General features: G+C 43.0%; 1 protein-coding gene across 1 annotated transcript in view; it reads right to left on the bottom strand.

The window, feature by feature from the left end:
* Positions 1–9004: 9004 nt before the first annotated feature.
* Positions 9005–14678, bottom strand: part of LOC117412408 (zinc finger protein GLI2-like) — a 93471-nt gene continuing 87797 nt past the window's right edge. The window contains exons 13-14 of the mRNA XM_059032586.1: positions 12680–13013; positions 9005–12469 (exon numbers count right to left, since the gene is read on the bottom strand). Of these exons, the coding sequence (XP_058888569.1) occupies positions 10161–12469; positions 12680–13013 (2643 nt within the window). The 3' untranslated portion in view covers positions 9005–10160. The remainder of the gene's footprint in view (positions 12470–12679; positions 13014–14678) is intronic.

Below are 14678 nucleotides of genomic sequence, written 5' to 3'. Positions count from 1 at the left end.
GCTGATTTTATTGTTGATTTTTTTCATGAAGATCAAAGGCACAAGTGCAATGTGTGTGACTCTGTTTTCTTTAGGTATGTCATCTGCAGCAGGATCTCCTAGAAATTACTCAATCTGCATTGCGTTAGTCTTTGTGAAAACACAAACATTGAAATTGAATAAAATAGACATTTACCTGTCGTTGTCAACTTAACACTGTGTTGTGACTACTGTACCAAACTTATTTCAGTGTTTAAATGCTTGCCTCTCACCGTTACCATGACCAGAGTGACGGACATTGTGACGATTTATTTTGCGTCACAGCCGCCATGTAGTCATTCTCTCGTGCTGGCTGAATTACTTTAGAGCTTTAAACACGAGTCAGATTAACAGCCAAGACTGAAGACTTCTGGACCACGTGTATAGAAGAGTTGAATGCTGAGATTTCAGAAGCATTTAGAGTCTAGAATTACCAAACGATAGTGATGCCTGCTCCTGCTCTGAGATCCGCTGAGAGGGTCATTTTGTATTTTCGGTCTATTTTGCAGCCTCAAGGAGAGTTGCACGTTGGGGGATACGGGAATGTTTTACCACCTGAAATGTGGAAGCTTGACACATCTGAAGTGCTAAAAGCTGAGAAACTGCTGGGAGGCAAGACAGTGTCCCGGATTGAACTGAAAGCCATTGGACAGAGGGTTCCCCTAAGGAGCGCTGCAGGAGTCACAGATGCAGTGATGTCTTCTTTAACTCCTGGGAGAGCGGGGGCAGGTGTTTTTCCTCGCTGATCAATAAAGACAGTCATTGTTTTTCCATGGGGTTCCGAGAATGACTCTGCAGGTAATTGTGTGTATCGGTTTAGGTAGCTGACTGGCCATGTGAATTTAACGTGTTTGTGTTGAAAGACGGTCACACTATATTTTTCAGCATACTCTATGTAACACATTCATATGCCCTTCACAGACACCATTACCCTTCCTTAACATATAATATCAGCTTCACAACCTGATACACGTTCAAATATAGATCACTCCATGACCTATTTCCATTGTACACGTGTGCACCTTTCAATATGTCTCATACCGGATCATACCTTCAGTAGTATAGATGCATTGCAATCACAAATAACTACATTTGCCTTGCACCATGTACCTGTAGTTACATAAGGTCTTGTGCTACTGTATATTTTGAATGTAACATATTTTGACGTGTATAGGAAAGTGGTCCAATATAAATACATGAAGGGGACAGCATGTAGGGCTCTTAAAGGGTTACAGTGATAGATATGATGCAGCCCTACTCCTACTGGTGCTGTAAGTCACTGGGCTCCAGCAGTACCCTATTCAGCACTCCTGATATTATGAGCATCACACATATATTTAATAATGTTTTACTTCATTGGTAAATGAAAGAGAAGGAAATGAGGCAAAGTAGTGAAAGCAGATGGCAATTTATTTCAACACAGGTGTTATTTTGCATGAAAACAACTCATGAATATGTATGCATGATTAGTTCATTAGAGTGATAATACTATTAACACCAAGGTAGCACATTTCATCTTGGTTTAAAATGCTAGTGTAAGTGGATTACGCTGTGCCCAGCAATCCCTCTGAGCTGAGATCATGGATATTATCCATAATGTAATGTTACCTGTTTTTAGTATAAATGCTTGGGTGTGATTTAATAAATGAGAAGTATGTGCATGTTCATGCAAAGGTTTCGACATACACATGTTATATCTTACTAAATACAATTCTTCTGTGCATACCCGTCACAATGCTAAATGTATTGTAGGCTATTCTGTGCGTTTTTAATAAATAGGATGTCACGTCTTGTGATGCTTCAGGAGACACACGTGAAGAAGTGTCCAGCTTCCCTGCAAAAAAGAGAATGGAACAGAAGCCAGCTTGGAAAACTGGTGAGCCTGTGTCATTTACATACCTTGTGAGTTAGTCACTTCCACTATAAGATTGAATGCCTTTTTAGAAGGAATCAGCCCAGGAACAAGTGCTGTAAATGTAGTTGTAAGGAAACAGCCGCCATCCTTAGTGTGTTTTGACAGACTCCTGAGCAAACAGAGAGCTCCTGGCCTCACAGAGCCATGTGTTGATCAAATACAAGAGGATGGGGGCTTGTAGGCAGCGCTGATTGGATGCCGAAGGGCTGTTTGGCTGTTTGTTCAAATGAATATTGACTTCCTGTATGAGGGTCTACAACCGTTCCAAATGGATAGGGGCTGTCATCGCTGCCAATGCACTGTGCTACAGATGGGCATTGTTTGCAAGCAGCTGGAGTCGATTTCTGGTAAATCCAAAGACATTTGATTTGATTTAAAATTCCTTATAAAACAGTAACATATGAAGACAAAAAAAAATAAAATAATAATAATCCTCACACACATGCACCACAGCAAAGGCATGTTGGGAGGGGGAGGTGCAGGCTAGAATAATGTGACCCAAGTATTTCCTATTTGAGTGTTAAAAACAAAATCTAAATTTGCTCAATGAGTTGTCTCTATATGCTATACGGTTCTGTACATGCACTTTGCTTTTATCCCCAGAACTGCACACAATAACATTTTGGATGATGCAAATTAGACCATTTATATGTGGCTAATAACACAACCCTGAAGACTCATACCAGCTTTTGATCAAGACCGCAGTAGTACAGTACGTGCGTTGCTAAGCATTAATATTCATCCAGATAAAGGCATAAGGCCCCATACTTCCTTTATGCTAATACTCATGGTTGCTAGTTTGCTGTGGCCATCTCATTATAGCGATTCACTCACAAGTCAGCAGGACTTTCCCATTAGTTATTAATACACCTTGCATCCCAGCTCCAGAGGTTAACTGATTGCACCTTGGTTGCCAGTTTTTAAATATTCAACACCTTCTCTGCTAATGTTAAAACAATGCTCACGCGTGCTATCATTACATCTCCATTAACTTTTGCTTTGTTTCAAGAGCAGGGGGAATCTTGGGAAGACCCAGTACATTGACTTAAGGTTTTGTAGGTTGTACTCAGTAACTTGTACTCCCTGGAAAGGCGATCCTTGCAGATTATGCTGGTGAGTAAGGTGAGGAAACACATCTTGATATGGAATGCTACAATGCTATATTTGAATTTGACTATATATTTTAAGGAGTTTCCTCCCGTCTTTAATTAACTATGTAAAAAAAAAAAAAAAAACTGGAGTTAATATATGCCCCTGTGTAACACTGTATAAGTATGTGCAGAATTCTTCATAAACCAACATGACATGCATATAAATAGGCGATTTCAGTCCCAGTATTGACTCGAATCTCTTTATGAACCTTATTTGTTTTGCTGCATCTTGGATTAATTCTTCCTGTGAAGCTGAATCGCTGTGTAACTGTGGTTTCCTCTGCCCTTGTTAAGAATTTGGCCCGTTAGATTTCAGTAATGTCCTTGAAATCCAGATATGATTCTAAACCCTTTTGACCTGATTCACCATCCCCCAAAAATAATCTCCACATTCAGCCCCAACCAAGCAAATGATCACAGCTAATGCATAAGCTACTTTACCCCCAGCACGGCTGCATTTGTAGCTTTATTCTCTTATAGATGGACCTACAGTTGTCTTTTTTGTAATCATGCAGAGATCTGAGAGTTTCACAGCTCTTATTGGTCTGTATACAGTATATCTCTTAGGGTAGTAACAGCGCCTATTCCTATCAGTAGCAGTTTTGAGAAGATTTGCATAACGCTGTATGACACATGCAAGTCAACTTTCCTAATCCTTTTAATTAATATAGTGCTATACTAAAGTATAAAGCACTGGTGATCAAACTCTCACTGTTAGTGACTGCGGTCATGACAATACTAGCCACGCTCAGAAAATAACAAAGAAAAAATCAGTATTGTTCCTACAATTGTATATTTCCACCATCCCTGCCCTAGTTTACAATGACATATAAGATCTGTGAATGTTTTTTTTTAGAAAAAAATGAATATGTTTCAAATGAGATTTTCTAGTGCTGCTCAAATGGAACAGCACAAATATTGCTAATCTATGTATATTATATTAAAGTAAGCTCCTGACAGGAAAGCTCGGTTTTGATTGGGAATTCAAATTGATTCATACATTACTGTAGTCTTCCTGTGTACAAAGACAGCTAGAATCCTATAGGATTTGCCTCGCACATCATAATAAAAATGAATGAGCTATCAAGATTCTTACAGCATGATTCATCAGCACAGCCACAACTTGCAAATGCTATCCATAACAAACAGGATGGCCTCCTTTCACATTGCACCATGCAATTTTCTATGTAGATTCACTCTTATTACTGGATGACAAATGTAATAATGCACAGTCAAAATGTTAATGCCTTAATGTTTTATTTTATAAGCAATTAACTTGAGGAGAGCAGTGAAGTGCAAAGAGGACCAGGGGTGCTCTCCACAGCTCGCTCGGAGCAGTGTAGTCATTTATCTCCTTGTCTAAAATGACAGGATCTCCGGTTCGAGACCCACAAGATGTAATCCTGACTGGGTCAGCGAGCTTGCCATTCACACCTCGCCGTGTATTTTAATGGACAGAGATGCCGGTGAATAACAACGTTTGCACAGATGTGGGTGTCAAACTTCAATGTCACGGAGGAAGACTGTGCCGACCCTGCTTAGCGCCAAAGCATTGGTTCGCATAGCAAGCTGAAAAACATCACAGGTGATTGATAAACACCTAACAGCACGACGAAGGAGGAGACCATCACCACCCAGACGCGTCTTCTTTTTTGTATATCCAAGACTGAATTCAGCTTCTTTTTGTTTTGTTTTTTACTTTTAAAGCATTTTATAGTACCTGTACAGATATTTTTGGCCTTCAAATGAAAGTCAACAAGTTTTGGCAGGGCAACATCTTGAACTCCATAGAGTTCACACAAATTGTTTTAACATTTCTAAAAATTAAATAACAAAATTGTGACCGAATGGGATACATTACAAAATTAGCAAGAACTAACTAAGTTGCCGGGGAAGAGCAGTTGAAAATAGAGCTCTTAGTCAAGCATCTGTAGAAGAAAATGTTAAAAATGCAATGATAAGCATTTTGGAGGTTCTTTGGGCCACTGTCCTGTGAGGAGCACATTCACTGCAATGATCACAACAGAAGGAAGGATGCTACTGTTACACAGCCAATCGCTTACTAACAGCCCTCCAATTAGCTGCCTATTACATGGTAAATGCAGAAGGTTGAACGCGAGCTTATTTCTGTGTTTCAGTGAGCTTCAAACAAGATCCCAAAATATAGCATGACATCGCTTAACAACTTGGTAGCAAATGTCCAGAGGACGCCCATCTCGTAATGAGCTTTCCTGGTAATGGCTTTAGGTTCCAGGGTCAAAGGTCACAGAGTATCTGGTGGTGTTCAAGGGCCGTAGTGTACTGAGTGCTAATTCCCAACAGATACATGTTGCAGTTATACAGTTGTGGAAATAAATCAAAGGATCTCATACTCATGGCAGGCTCTTCCCGCAGCGTGAACGAGGTCAGAACTCAATGAACTCAATAGTCCTTATTGTGCTTTGAAATGCTTTGATGTTAATTCCGATTCAGCAATGCAATAAAGTTCAACAATGCACAAGTGGAAGTGTGCACTTGTGTTCTTATTTATTAGGATGAGCTGCCTCTGGTGATCAAAGGGCACAGTATAACTGGATTGTTTTTAATGCATTTCCTCTATACGTCCTAATAAAACGGCCAGTGTCTGTTTGTGATGAAATTAAAGGGTGCGTATGAATAGCTGATATAGGGGGGTGACTGCATTAAAACATGTGGATTAGTGACTGTCATTTCAGCTCTCCAGCACCTCCTTAATGTCCTGAATTAAAAAAAAAATTCTACTGGTATCACTTTAAGAAAATGACTGCAAATGGAAATATACTGTATACAGATTTATTATCAAAATAATAATCAGGGCAGCAGTGTGGAGTAGTGGTTAGGGCTCTGGACTCTGGCAGCAGTGTGGAGTAGTGGTCAGGGCTCTGGACTCTGGCAGCAGTGTGGAGTAGTGGTTAGGGCTCTGGACTCTGGCAGCAGTGTGGAGTAGTGGTTAGGGCTCTGGACTCTGGCAGCAGTGTGGAGTAGTGGTTAGGGCTCTAGACTCTGGCAGCAGTGTGGAGTAGTGGTTAGGGCTCTGGACTCTGGCAGCAGTGTGGAGTAGTGGTCAGGGCTCTGGGCTCTGGCAGCAGTGTGGAGTAGTGGTTAGGGCTCTGCACTCTGGCAGCAGTGTGGAGTAGTGGTTAGGGCTCTGGACTCTGTCAGCAGTGTGGAGTAGTGGTTAGGGCTCTGGACTCTGGCAGCAGTGTGGAGTAGTGGTCAGGGCTCTGGACTCTGGCAGCAGTGTGGAGTAGTGGTCAGGGCTCTGGACTCTGGCAGCAATGTGGAGTAGTGGTCAGGGCTCTGGACTCTGGCAGCAGTGTGGAGTAGTGGTCAGGGCTGTGGACTCTGGCAGCAGTGTGGAGTAGTGGTCAGGGCTCTGGACTCTGGCAGCAGTGTGGAGTAGTGGTTAGGACTCTGGACTCTGGCAGCAGTGTGGAGTAGTGGTCAGGGCTCTGGACTCTGGCAGCAGTGTGGAGTAGTGGTCAGGGCTCTGGACTTTGGCAGCAGTGTGGAGTAGTGGTCAGGGCTCTGGACTCTGGCAGCAGTGTGGAGTAGTGGTTAGGGCTGTGGACTCTGGCAGCAATGTGGAGTAGTGGTCAGGGCTCTGGACTCTGGCAGCAGTGTGGAGTAGTGGTTAGGGCTCTGGACTCTGGCAGCAGTGTGGAGTAGTTGTTAGGGCTCTGGACTCTTGACCAGAGGGTCGTGGGTTCAATCCCAGGTGGGGGACACTGCTGCTGTACCCTTGAGCAAGGTACTTTACCTAGATTGCTTCATTAAAAACCCAACTGTATAAATGGCTAATTGTGTGTAAAAATAATGTGTAAAAAAATAATGTAATTGTATGTAAAAATAATGTGATATCTTGTAACAATTGTAAGTTGCCCTGGATAAGGGCATCTGCTAAGAAATAAATAATAACTAGAGGATTATAATGTAATAATAATGTAACAGAAATAATAATGTTTCCTGATGTAATTCCTATTGTATTCCATTTGAAGTCATTTAAAAAAAACATTTTGTGATGGTTGATCTCTAAATAAAATAGGTCAACGCTGAGGCTGAATCTCCTGATGTCCTAACAGGTAGGGGTCTGCATCCACGGATATGCTGTGTAGGGGTGATCATGTACGACACAAACAGTCCTGTCTAACACAGGCTACTGAACTCCCAAGTGTGAGGATTAATCACAATGCATGAAAATAATTTTTCAGGAGTGAAGGTGGAAAAGATGCTTCATTTATGATGCCTCTCCAATGTGAATTTTTGATGTTGTGAAGACAAAAAAATGAACTGACTAAGGCAAAGAGAAAAACACACACTAGCAGCAGAGACAAGGAAAGCAAGTCGCTCGTGAGTCACTGCTGACGTCCACAAACTGTGAGAGCAGAGCCCGGGTTGAGCTGTGTTTCTGTAAATCCTTTTTGTTTTATATCCTGAAGTAGTTCTCTGTCAGCTGCTGTTTTTGTACAGCTGTTGGCTATTGCTGGTGGAGGGTGATGAGAGTGAGTGAGGAAGGTTTCATTAAGCAATGATTCAAAACAGGAGAGAAGAGAACAGCAACAACCCTGAGGTGAAGAAACAGGAGGAAGGAGACTGGTACCCGAGTCATGAATGCATAATGCTGTATCAACATGGGTAAAAGGACCAGGGGTCACAAATGGAGATTAGATAAAGGGGCATTCAGAACAGAAAATAGGAAGCACTTTTTTACCCAGAGAATTGTGAGGGTCTGGAACCAACTCCCCAGTAATGTTGTTGAAGCTGACACCCTGGGATCCTTCAAGAAGCTGCTTGATGAGATTCTGGGATCAATAAGCTACTAACAACCAAACTAGCAAGATGGGCTGAATGGCCTCCTCTCGTTTGTAAACTTTCTTATGTTCTTATGTTCTAAAAACATGATTTACATTCAGAAATCTTAAAGTGCCACTGTTTACTGGCATCCCTGTCTAATTACAGTGTGTCAGTTATTCAGACAAGTACATTCTCTCACTCTAACTGTTTCTTCTGTTCTCCCTGAAACTTCTTATCCCAGGGCTATTTTTCCTGCCTGCTCTTTCCTCAGAAAGAATAAGGGATTCCAGTGGCAAAAGCAATCAGCAAACTGGGATGAAGTGTGTTCTCTGTTGAGTTCACTGTCAGAATAAAATCATGTGTTCTTTTCTCAGATTCGTAGCCGAGTTCCAGGGCCTCTTACCACTGCGAGTGGTCTGTTTTATGTGGTTTCTGAAACTATTTCCTTAGGGCCAATCTGCCACTGTTAATTTTGGACAACTAAGGGGCGTTCTGTTTTTTTGCAGGATCCTTTTTCATCTCCTTCATGAAAGAGCCAGGACTGTGCACTTGCCAGCTTTGTGGACATAAACAATTTCATTCAAATCTGCACAATGAACTCAAGGGAGGCACAGTGACCTAAAACAATCTGACCTGATCTAAAGAAGTGAAGTTAGAGCATCCCATTGGTGGAGAGTGGAATTGAAGCTGCAAAGAAAATGCATGTTTCTCAATCACAGGGGAAGTAGGGTCCATTGTGATTAGTGGAAATGTTTTAACTGTAGTAAGCAGATTCAACTGACATTTTCAGTATATTTTGTATTGATGTATATTTTAAACATTTGGCTTTCACAATAAAGTCAACAGATATGTATGTATATTTAAATAAGTCATTTCCTCATTGATACCATTTGTATACTGAAACACTTGCTATGCACATCGAAAACACACATGGTTTGCAAATTCTACAGCATCTAAAATGAAGTTTGATTTTCGAATGCTTGTAAGTCAATACATCGCTCTGTTTATTTAGTGGTTAGGACTTACTGGAGACCCAACATAATTAAGCGTACTTGTAACCCAAAGGGGAAAAAGGGACGTGGTTTGAAATGACTCAGTACAGACAAGATAAGTAAAAAAATTGTTATTGTATTTTATAAAATGTACAAAAGCTATATACATATTTAGCACACGACATATGTGCTGTTAAGAGCGTATAAAAGGTTATTTTTAACTCTGGTGAATAAAACAGAATTGATATTGTTTTTTATACAGAAGTTTCTCTAGTGCTGTCTTGTTGAAGGGCAGAGCATTCCCTAATGGTCGACGGCACACTCTGCGGTACTTGCTCACTGTAATCTCTGCAGACTGACCAATAGCGTACTCGTCTTTTTCATCAGAACACTGTTAAATACATTTCCAGTCTTGATCTGTAATTTACTGACAGGCATTTAACCCTAGAAGGTAAACTGAAGTGACATAGTCATGGGGATGGCTAAAGTAACCCAAACAAAGCCCTCTGTCTGGGGAAGAAAATGCAACAGTTATATATACAAGATGACAATCAAGCCAGAATCATCATCCATGACATCATTTAGGTCATTTTACCTTTTAAATAGTTTATCAAGAAAATTCGTAAAAAAATAAAAATAAAAAAAAAAAAGCATTCTAAATAACTTCTATCAGTTTTCTAGCAGTGCATTACAAGTTTACATGAAGTATGGGTGTGCTCTTACCATCAGACAGAAATATACAGTACAGCAAGGCACTTGTCATACCGGTTTCTTGAATATCAATGTAAGTTCGGCAAGATGTTTACGGAAATGCAATGCGGTGAGATCTAAGTTTAGGCAAGATGTCTTTCTCAAAATGTGTGTAAATTATGGCTTTTGATGTGACATAAAAACATGTTGCCAGTTTAGATTCCTTATTGACTAATAGGTACAGTAACACTTTCATTTGCATAATACATTAATTATTGAAAACAAACAAACACAAATAAACCTAATTCCCTAGTTTACAGGAGAGATGCACATGTTGTTTTTCTCGTGTCGAATCCAGCATGGGTCAGTGCTTTTGGAGAAGACACCGGAAAAATAGTCATTCGCAAACGACACACTTTGATGTGCTAACTTACTACTGTAAGCTGAGTCTGCTCTGCCCACAGCAAGAGCACTGTCATGTCATTTCCACAAATAAACAGGACACAGTACTTGAAATGGTTATCAAAGACAGGATTCCAAAGAGCATGAATGTCTGTCTCTTTGTTTCTTTTTGACTCGGCGTTAAGACAACAGGTTAAGAAATTTGCTTTCCTCAGCCAGCGCTGTCAACATGGAGCTCATGTCCCCGATAGCCATGTTGGTTATCCCAGCAGGCATGGAAGGCAGCGTCAGAGAGCTGCGAGGAGTTGTGAGCCGGGAGGAGCTCTGGGAGAGGTTCTGGAGGATGCTGGGGCTGAGGGTTCCTGACATCAAGCTGGATTGATCTCCGTCATCCATCATGGCATCAAAGTCTATCTGAGCATGCTCCATGCCCTGGGAGTCGACTGTGCTTGAAACCTGGTTGACTCCTGGGGAAGGCATGCTGGGAGCCTTTATATCAGAGGAACACTGCTGCGCCACCTGCTGCTGCCTTGCACAGGAAATCCCTGTGTCGAGGTTTCCATTGTGCTCATACATGTGAATCTGTCCTGAATAAAACATCAGGCTGCTTTCCTGGCTGCCATTAGTGCACTGCTGGGCCTGGGACTGAGCCATGTTAGGCGGCCTTTTGGGGCTTGCTTCTGAAGTGGCGTGGCTGGGACTCGTGCCATGGATGGACTGTGGACTTCTTATAAAAGCCTGCTGCTGCTGCATGGAGCTCAGAGCCTCACGCTGCCTGTTGGATGGGCCGGGTCCTGGAGGTGGACCAGGTTGCATCAAGCCGTGGCTGAAACTTGAGTTCATCATGGTGGGTTGGGAGGGACTGTTGAAATTCTGCTGGGTGGGACAGTAACCTTCGTGATGATTAGGGGGGGCGAGGTGGTTTTGACCCACCCCAGACTGAGAGCTGTAATTCTGCACTGCGGGTCCTCTGCTGTTACTGGTCATCATGGGTGCAGAGCTGCCTGGTATACTGCAGCATGATGGCAGCTGGCCTGTGTTTACACTTGCAGCACTCGGACTGAGCATTGCATTGTTCAGATTATACCCCCGCTGCGGGCTCATTTGCTCATTTAAGTTAAGCTGCTGCTGCCTTTGCTGCATGTAGTTCATCCTTTGGGTATTTAAGTCTGTGTTCCTTGGCGTGAAACTCTGCTGTGCTATGTGTGCATTATTTTGATTCATTTGCATGGTTTGTTGGCTGGCATTAATGTTCTGATACTGACCAAAGTTTTGCTTCTGCAGCACAACCGCTAAGTTCCCTCTGGCAAACGGCTGCTTTGTCTGACTTGGTATGACATCAACAGTACCTGAGCTGACTTCATTCCACTGGACGGGCATGTTATTTTTATTGATAATCGGAGGAGTGTGGAACTGTTGCTGGTTCCCTGGGCTCATTTGGCACTGCGCCATTATTTGTCCTGGCTGATTCATGTTTGTGTCAACCATGGCCATTCTCCGCTGGCCGTAAAACTGATGCTGATGCTGCTGCGGCACATTCGCGTTTCCTTGGAAGCCCAGCGCCTGGCTGCCGTAGCCTGTGGAGCTGGTGTCCTGCTCCACAGATACTCTGTTCTGAGTTTTAATGTACTGCACTACGTCATCCGGAAGCATGATGTCATCCTCTGGAGCCTGACTGTCCAAGTCACCAGACATCGTCTCCATAGCAACGTTCTCAGTGATGCTTGGCGGCCGGGAGCAGAAAGCATGCCGGTGCAGGCTGCCATCTGAGCGGGTGTAGTTCTGCAGACTGAGGTTGCGTCTCTCCATTGGCTGGGGGAGCGGGTTCATGCTGTTTGTACTATTAAAGCGTTGAACCCTTGGGAGAGACAGAGGATCAACAGCTGGCCTCCGTACAGGGTCACTTGCACGTCTGTTGATGTTGCCCGGCACTTCCTGCAGCATCATACTGGACACAGCGTAGCCAGTGTCACTGCATCGTCGTGGCACAGTAGGGGGATGCATGGGAGCGGCTGCAGACTCGTATGCATCCCCAAACAGAGACATCCTTGTCCGGAGACCCATGCGGTCCATGTTGGGTAGAGGAGTGGGTGGAGCTCCCCCAGTTGCAGCGGCATATTTAGCCTTTAGCCTGTACTGCTGGGCAGGGGTGAGATTCAGGAGGCTTGGTATTCCCCCACTCAGACTCGCCTCACTTGATCGCCGAGACATATCTGTGGAGATTGGATCGTAGGAGTCTGCTGAGCTGATGTTGTTCAGACGACCCCCGAACTGGGAGGCCTCACTGGAACGGCGGCTGGAATAGCAGGGTGAGATGCCTGAAGATCTCCGACTGACGGTGTAGGCAGAACTGATGGTACTCGTGGTGCTGTCTCTGCGTTCGTTCAGCTGATTGAGCACAATGACGTTACTGGTGGACAGTTCACTCAGTCTCTGGTTGGGTAGCATAGCCGTGGGTCCACCAATACTTGAACTCTCCAGTAAAGAACCTAAAATACAAAAAAGCACACCTTTTAGGATTCAATAAATCTCTCTGTAAGCATTTTTAAAGAGATTTGCATTAAATATGCAAGCTCTTTTGTAAGAGATCAATGCTGACATAAATCTGCTCAAGGGTGTGTTAAGAGGGTCTTGGATATGAAAGAACTGAAACCAGTGTTATCTTTAATAGTTTAGTTTTATCTCATGATTGTGCTTACCGATCGCTGGTATGGGAGGCAGCTTGGTGTTTCTGGCTTGAGGTGCTGGGCTGGCCCAGGAACAAGAATCCTTCACCGTCTTTAGTTTCTCCCTCTTGAGTTGTTCAAGTCTGTGGGTGGCGGACATGTTTTTGCGCAGCTGAAGGCCGACTGTTGAGGACCCAGAGGAAACAGTGGAGTCCCCGATGGGGGGGTCGTCCAGTGCAGCCAGGTCTCCCAGACTACCTCCACGGTTCATGTGCATCTCTACTCCACTGTCATTGTTGGTGGTGCTGCCAAGCGGGGACGGCTCACTGCTGCATGACGACTGACCACCAGGGCTGGACTGATACATCTGGGGCGAACGCAGCAAACAGAAACACATTGTTACTACCAGTCTGCACTGTGGGCTGTGGAGCTACATTACAATATAAGGTTATAGAGGTGAAGCCTGCTGCTGCAGAACACTCGTATAGCAGCAGCACACTTTGCATTAGAACCAAGGGGGCTGCTGTATCACTCATATCTACCTCAGTTTAGTAGTTGCAGTATTTTGGGTCTTTCTAACTTTGCTGTTCAATGTACCGCTTGACTTATTTACAGGTTTGAACTGCAGCAGCTGAATGTTTTCTCAGTCCGCGCTTGTCTTCCCAGTGCATGCCATGGGGTTCTCTGTGAGCTGCTGGCTCTTAAGAACAATTAAACTGTCTGCAGTTGCTAGTCTCAATCTCTCACCACATAAAACGATTCCCCCATTAGAAAAGCTGCAAAAGTACAGATCCCCACCTCAGTGGCGGACATGTGAACTAAACCATCTGATAGAAACCGTTCCTGCAGTAAGTCACGTAGCTTAGAAACGACTGCCATGAAAGTAACGGTTTAAAGTATTCTTCTGCATCTAATTTATATTAATTCAGTGATCATAGCGATTAAAAAAACAAAACATGTTCCTTTAATGGTTTAGTAATCTAGGAAACATTAATTTAATGGTCGAACAAAAAAATCTTTCTTTGGCTGTAAAAAAGCAAACATGACATCATGACTCAAACATGACTCAAGTAGCAGCAGGCTATTGTACACATTGCTGCACATACAGTACAAAGGTACAGAATGCCAAACAAGGTGTAAAACGATCAGACAGCAGAAGGGTTAGAAAGCCTCTACACAGCTAACGAGTTTTCTAGCATGCTTGGTAATGTTATTTCTCTTCAGGGTGTCTTGTTGAAACAAGACTGTGCTGGTGTTAACATGCAAAACATGTTTTCATTATACTGAAATCTATTTCATGAATAATGCAGGTGATTAAAGTTTTAAGATAAAGATGAAGGCTACAGTAATTAGAATGACGAAGGGGATTTGATCCCCAGACTAATTCATGAAACTGTTTTTCGAGAGAGCTTATTCTCGCAGTTTATTCTCCGGTTTCAAAGCACACTAAAAAAAATAAGTGAAACGCAACTGAAAGGTTCAGTGAAGAGGGCCCACTATTTCCTGTATTATTTCTGGTGATTGTTATGACAGGTGCTTGGGTGATGGTTTCCATAACCTTTTGGTAGTTAAATGAGGGTTATGCTCACCTTGGTAATGGCTGTCCTTAGGAAAGTACAAAGAAAGAGAAAAACAGACATTGAAGCAGTAGACAAAGAAACATGGGTTAGCAGACTGGACGGAGAGGAGAGATAGGTCGGATTTGCACAGGCGCTGGTGTAGCATCAACATGTTGTCATCACAATACCTCTCGCTGAAGCTCACAACATTGTCGGCTGGTATGAGCCAGCGCCACTGCAGTTCCCAATCCTGTCAGTGGTTAGGAGATACTTGCTTGGAAGCAGTGGGGTCACTGGTTCATGTCCAGACTCCACATTGCACAGAAGTTTGATTTATCACTGTTAAAACCAGATTTAAAAATCACCACTCAAACCATTCTGTTCTAGCGGTAAGGTGAGAAATTAAAGCAAAACCCTCCACGAAACAAATGAACCAAGGCCTGATTGGTGTGTGTTTGAGAACAAATAAAAGG

Source organism: Acipenser ruthenus, chromosome 10 (genome assembly GCF_902713425.1).
Source record: "Acipenser ruthenus chromosome 10, fAciRut3.2 maternal haplotype, whole genome shotgun sequence".
Lineage (NCBI taxonomy): Eukaryota > Metazoa > Chordata > Actinopteri > Acipenseriformes > Acipenseridae > Acipenser > Acipenser ruthenus.
Note: the sequence above shows the minus strand (reverse complement) of the source record. Positions and strands in the feature narration are given on the sequence as shown.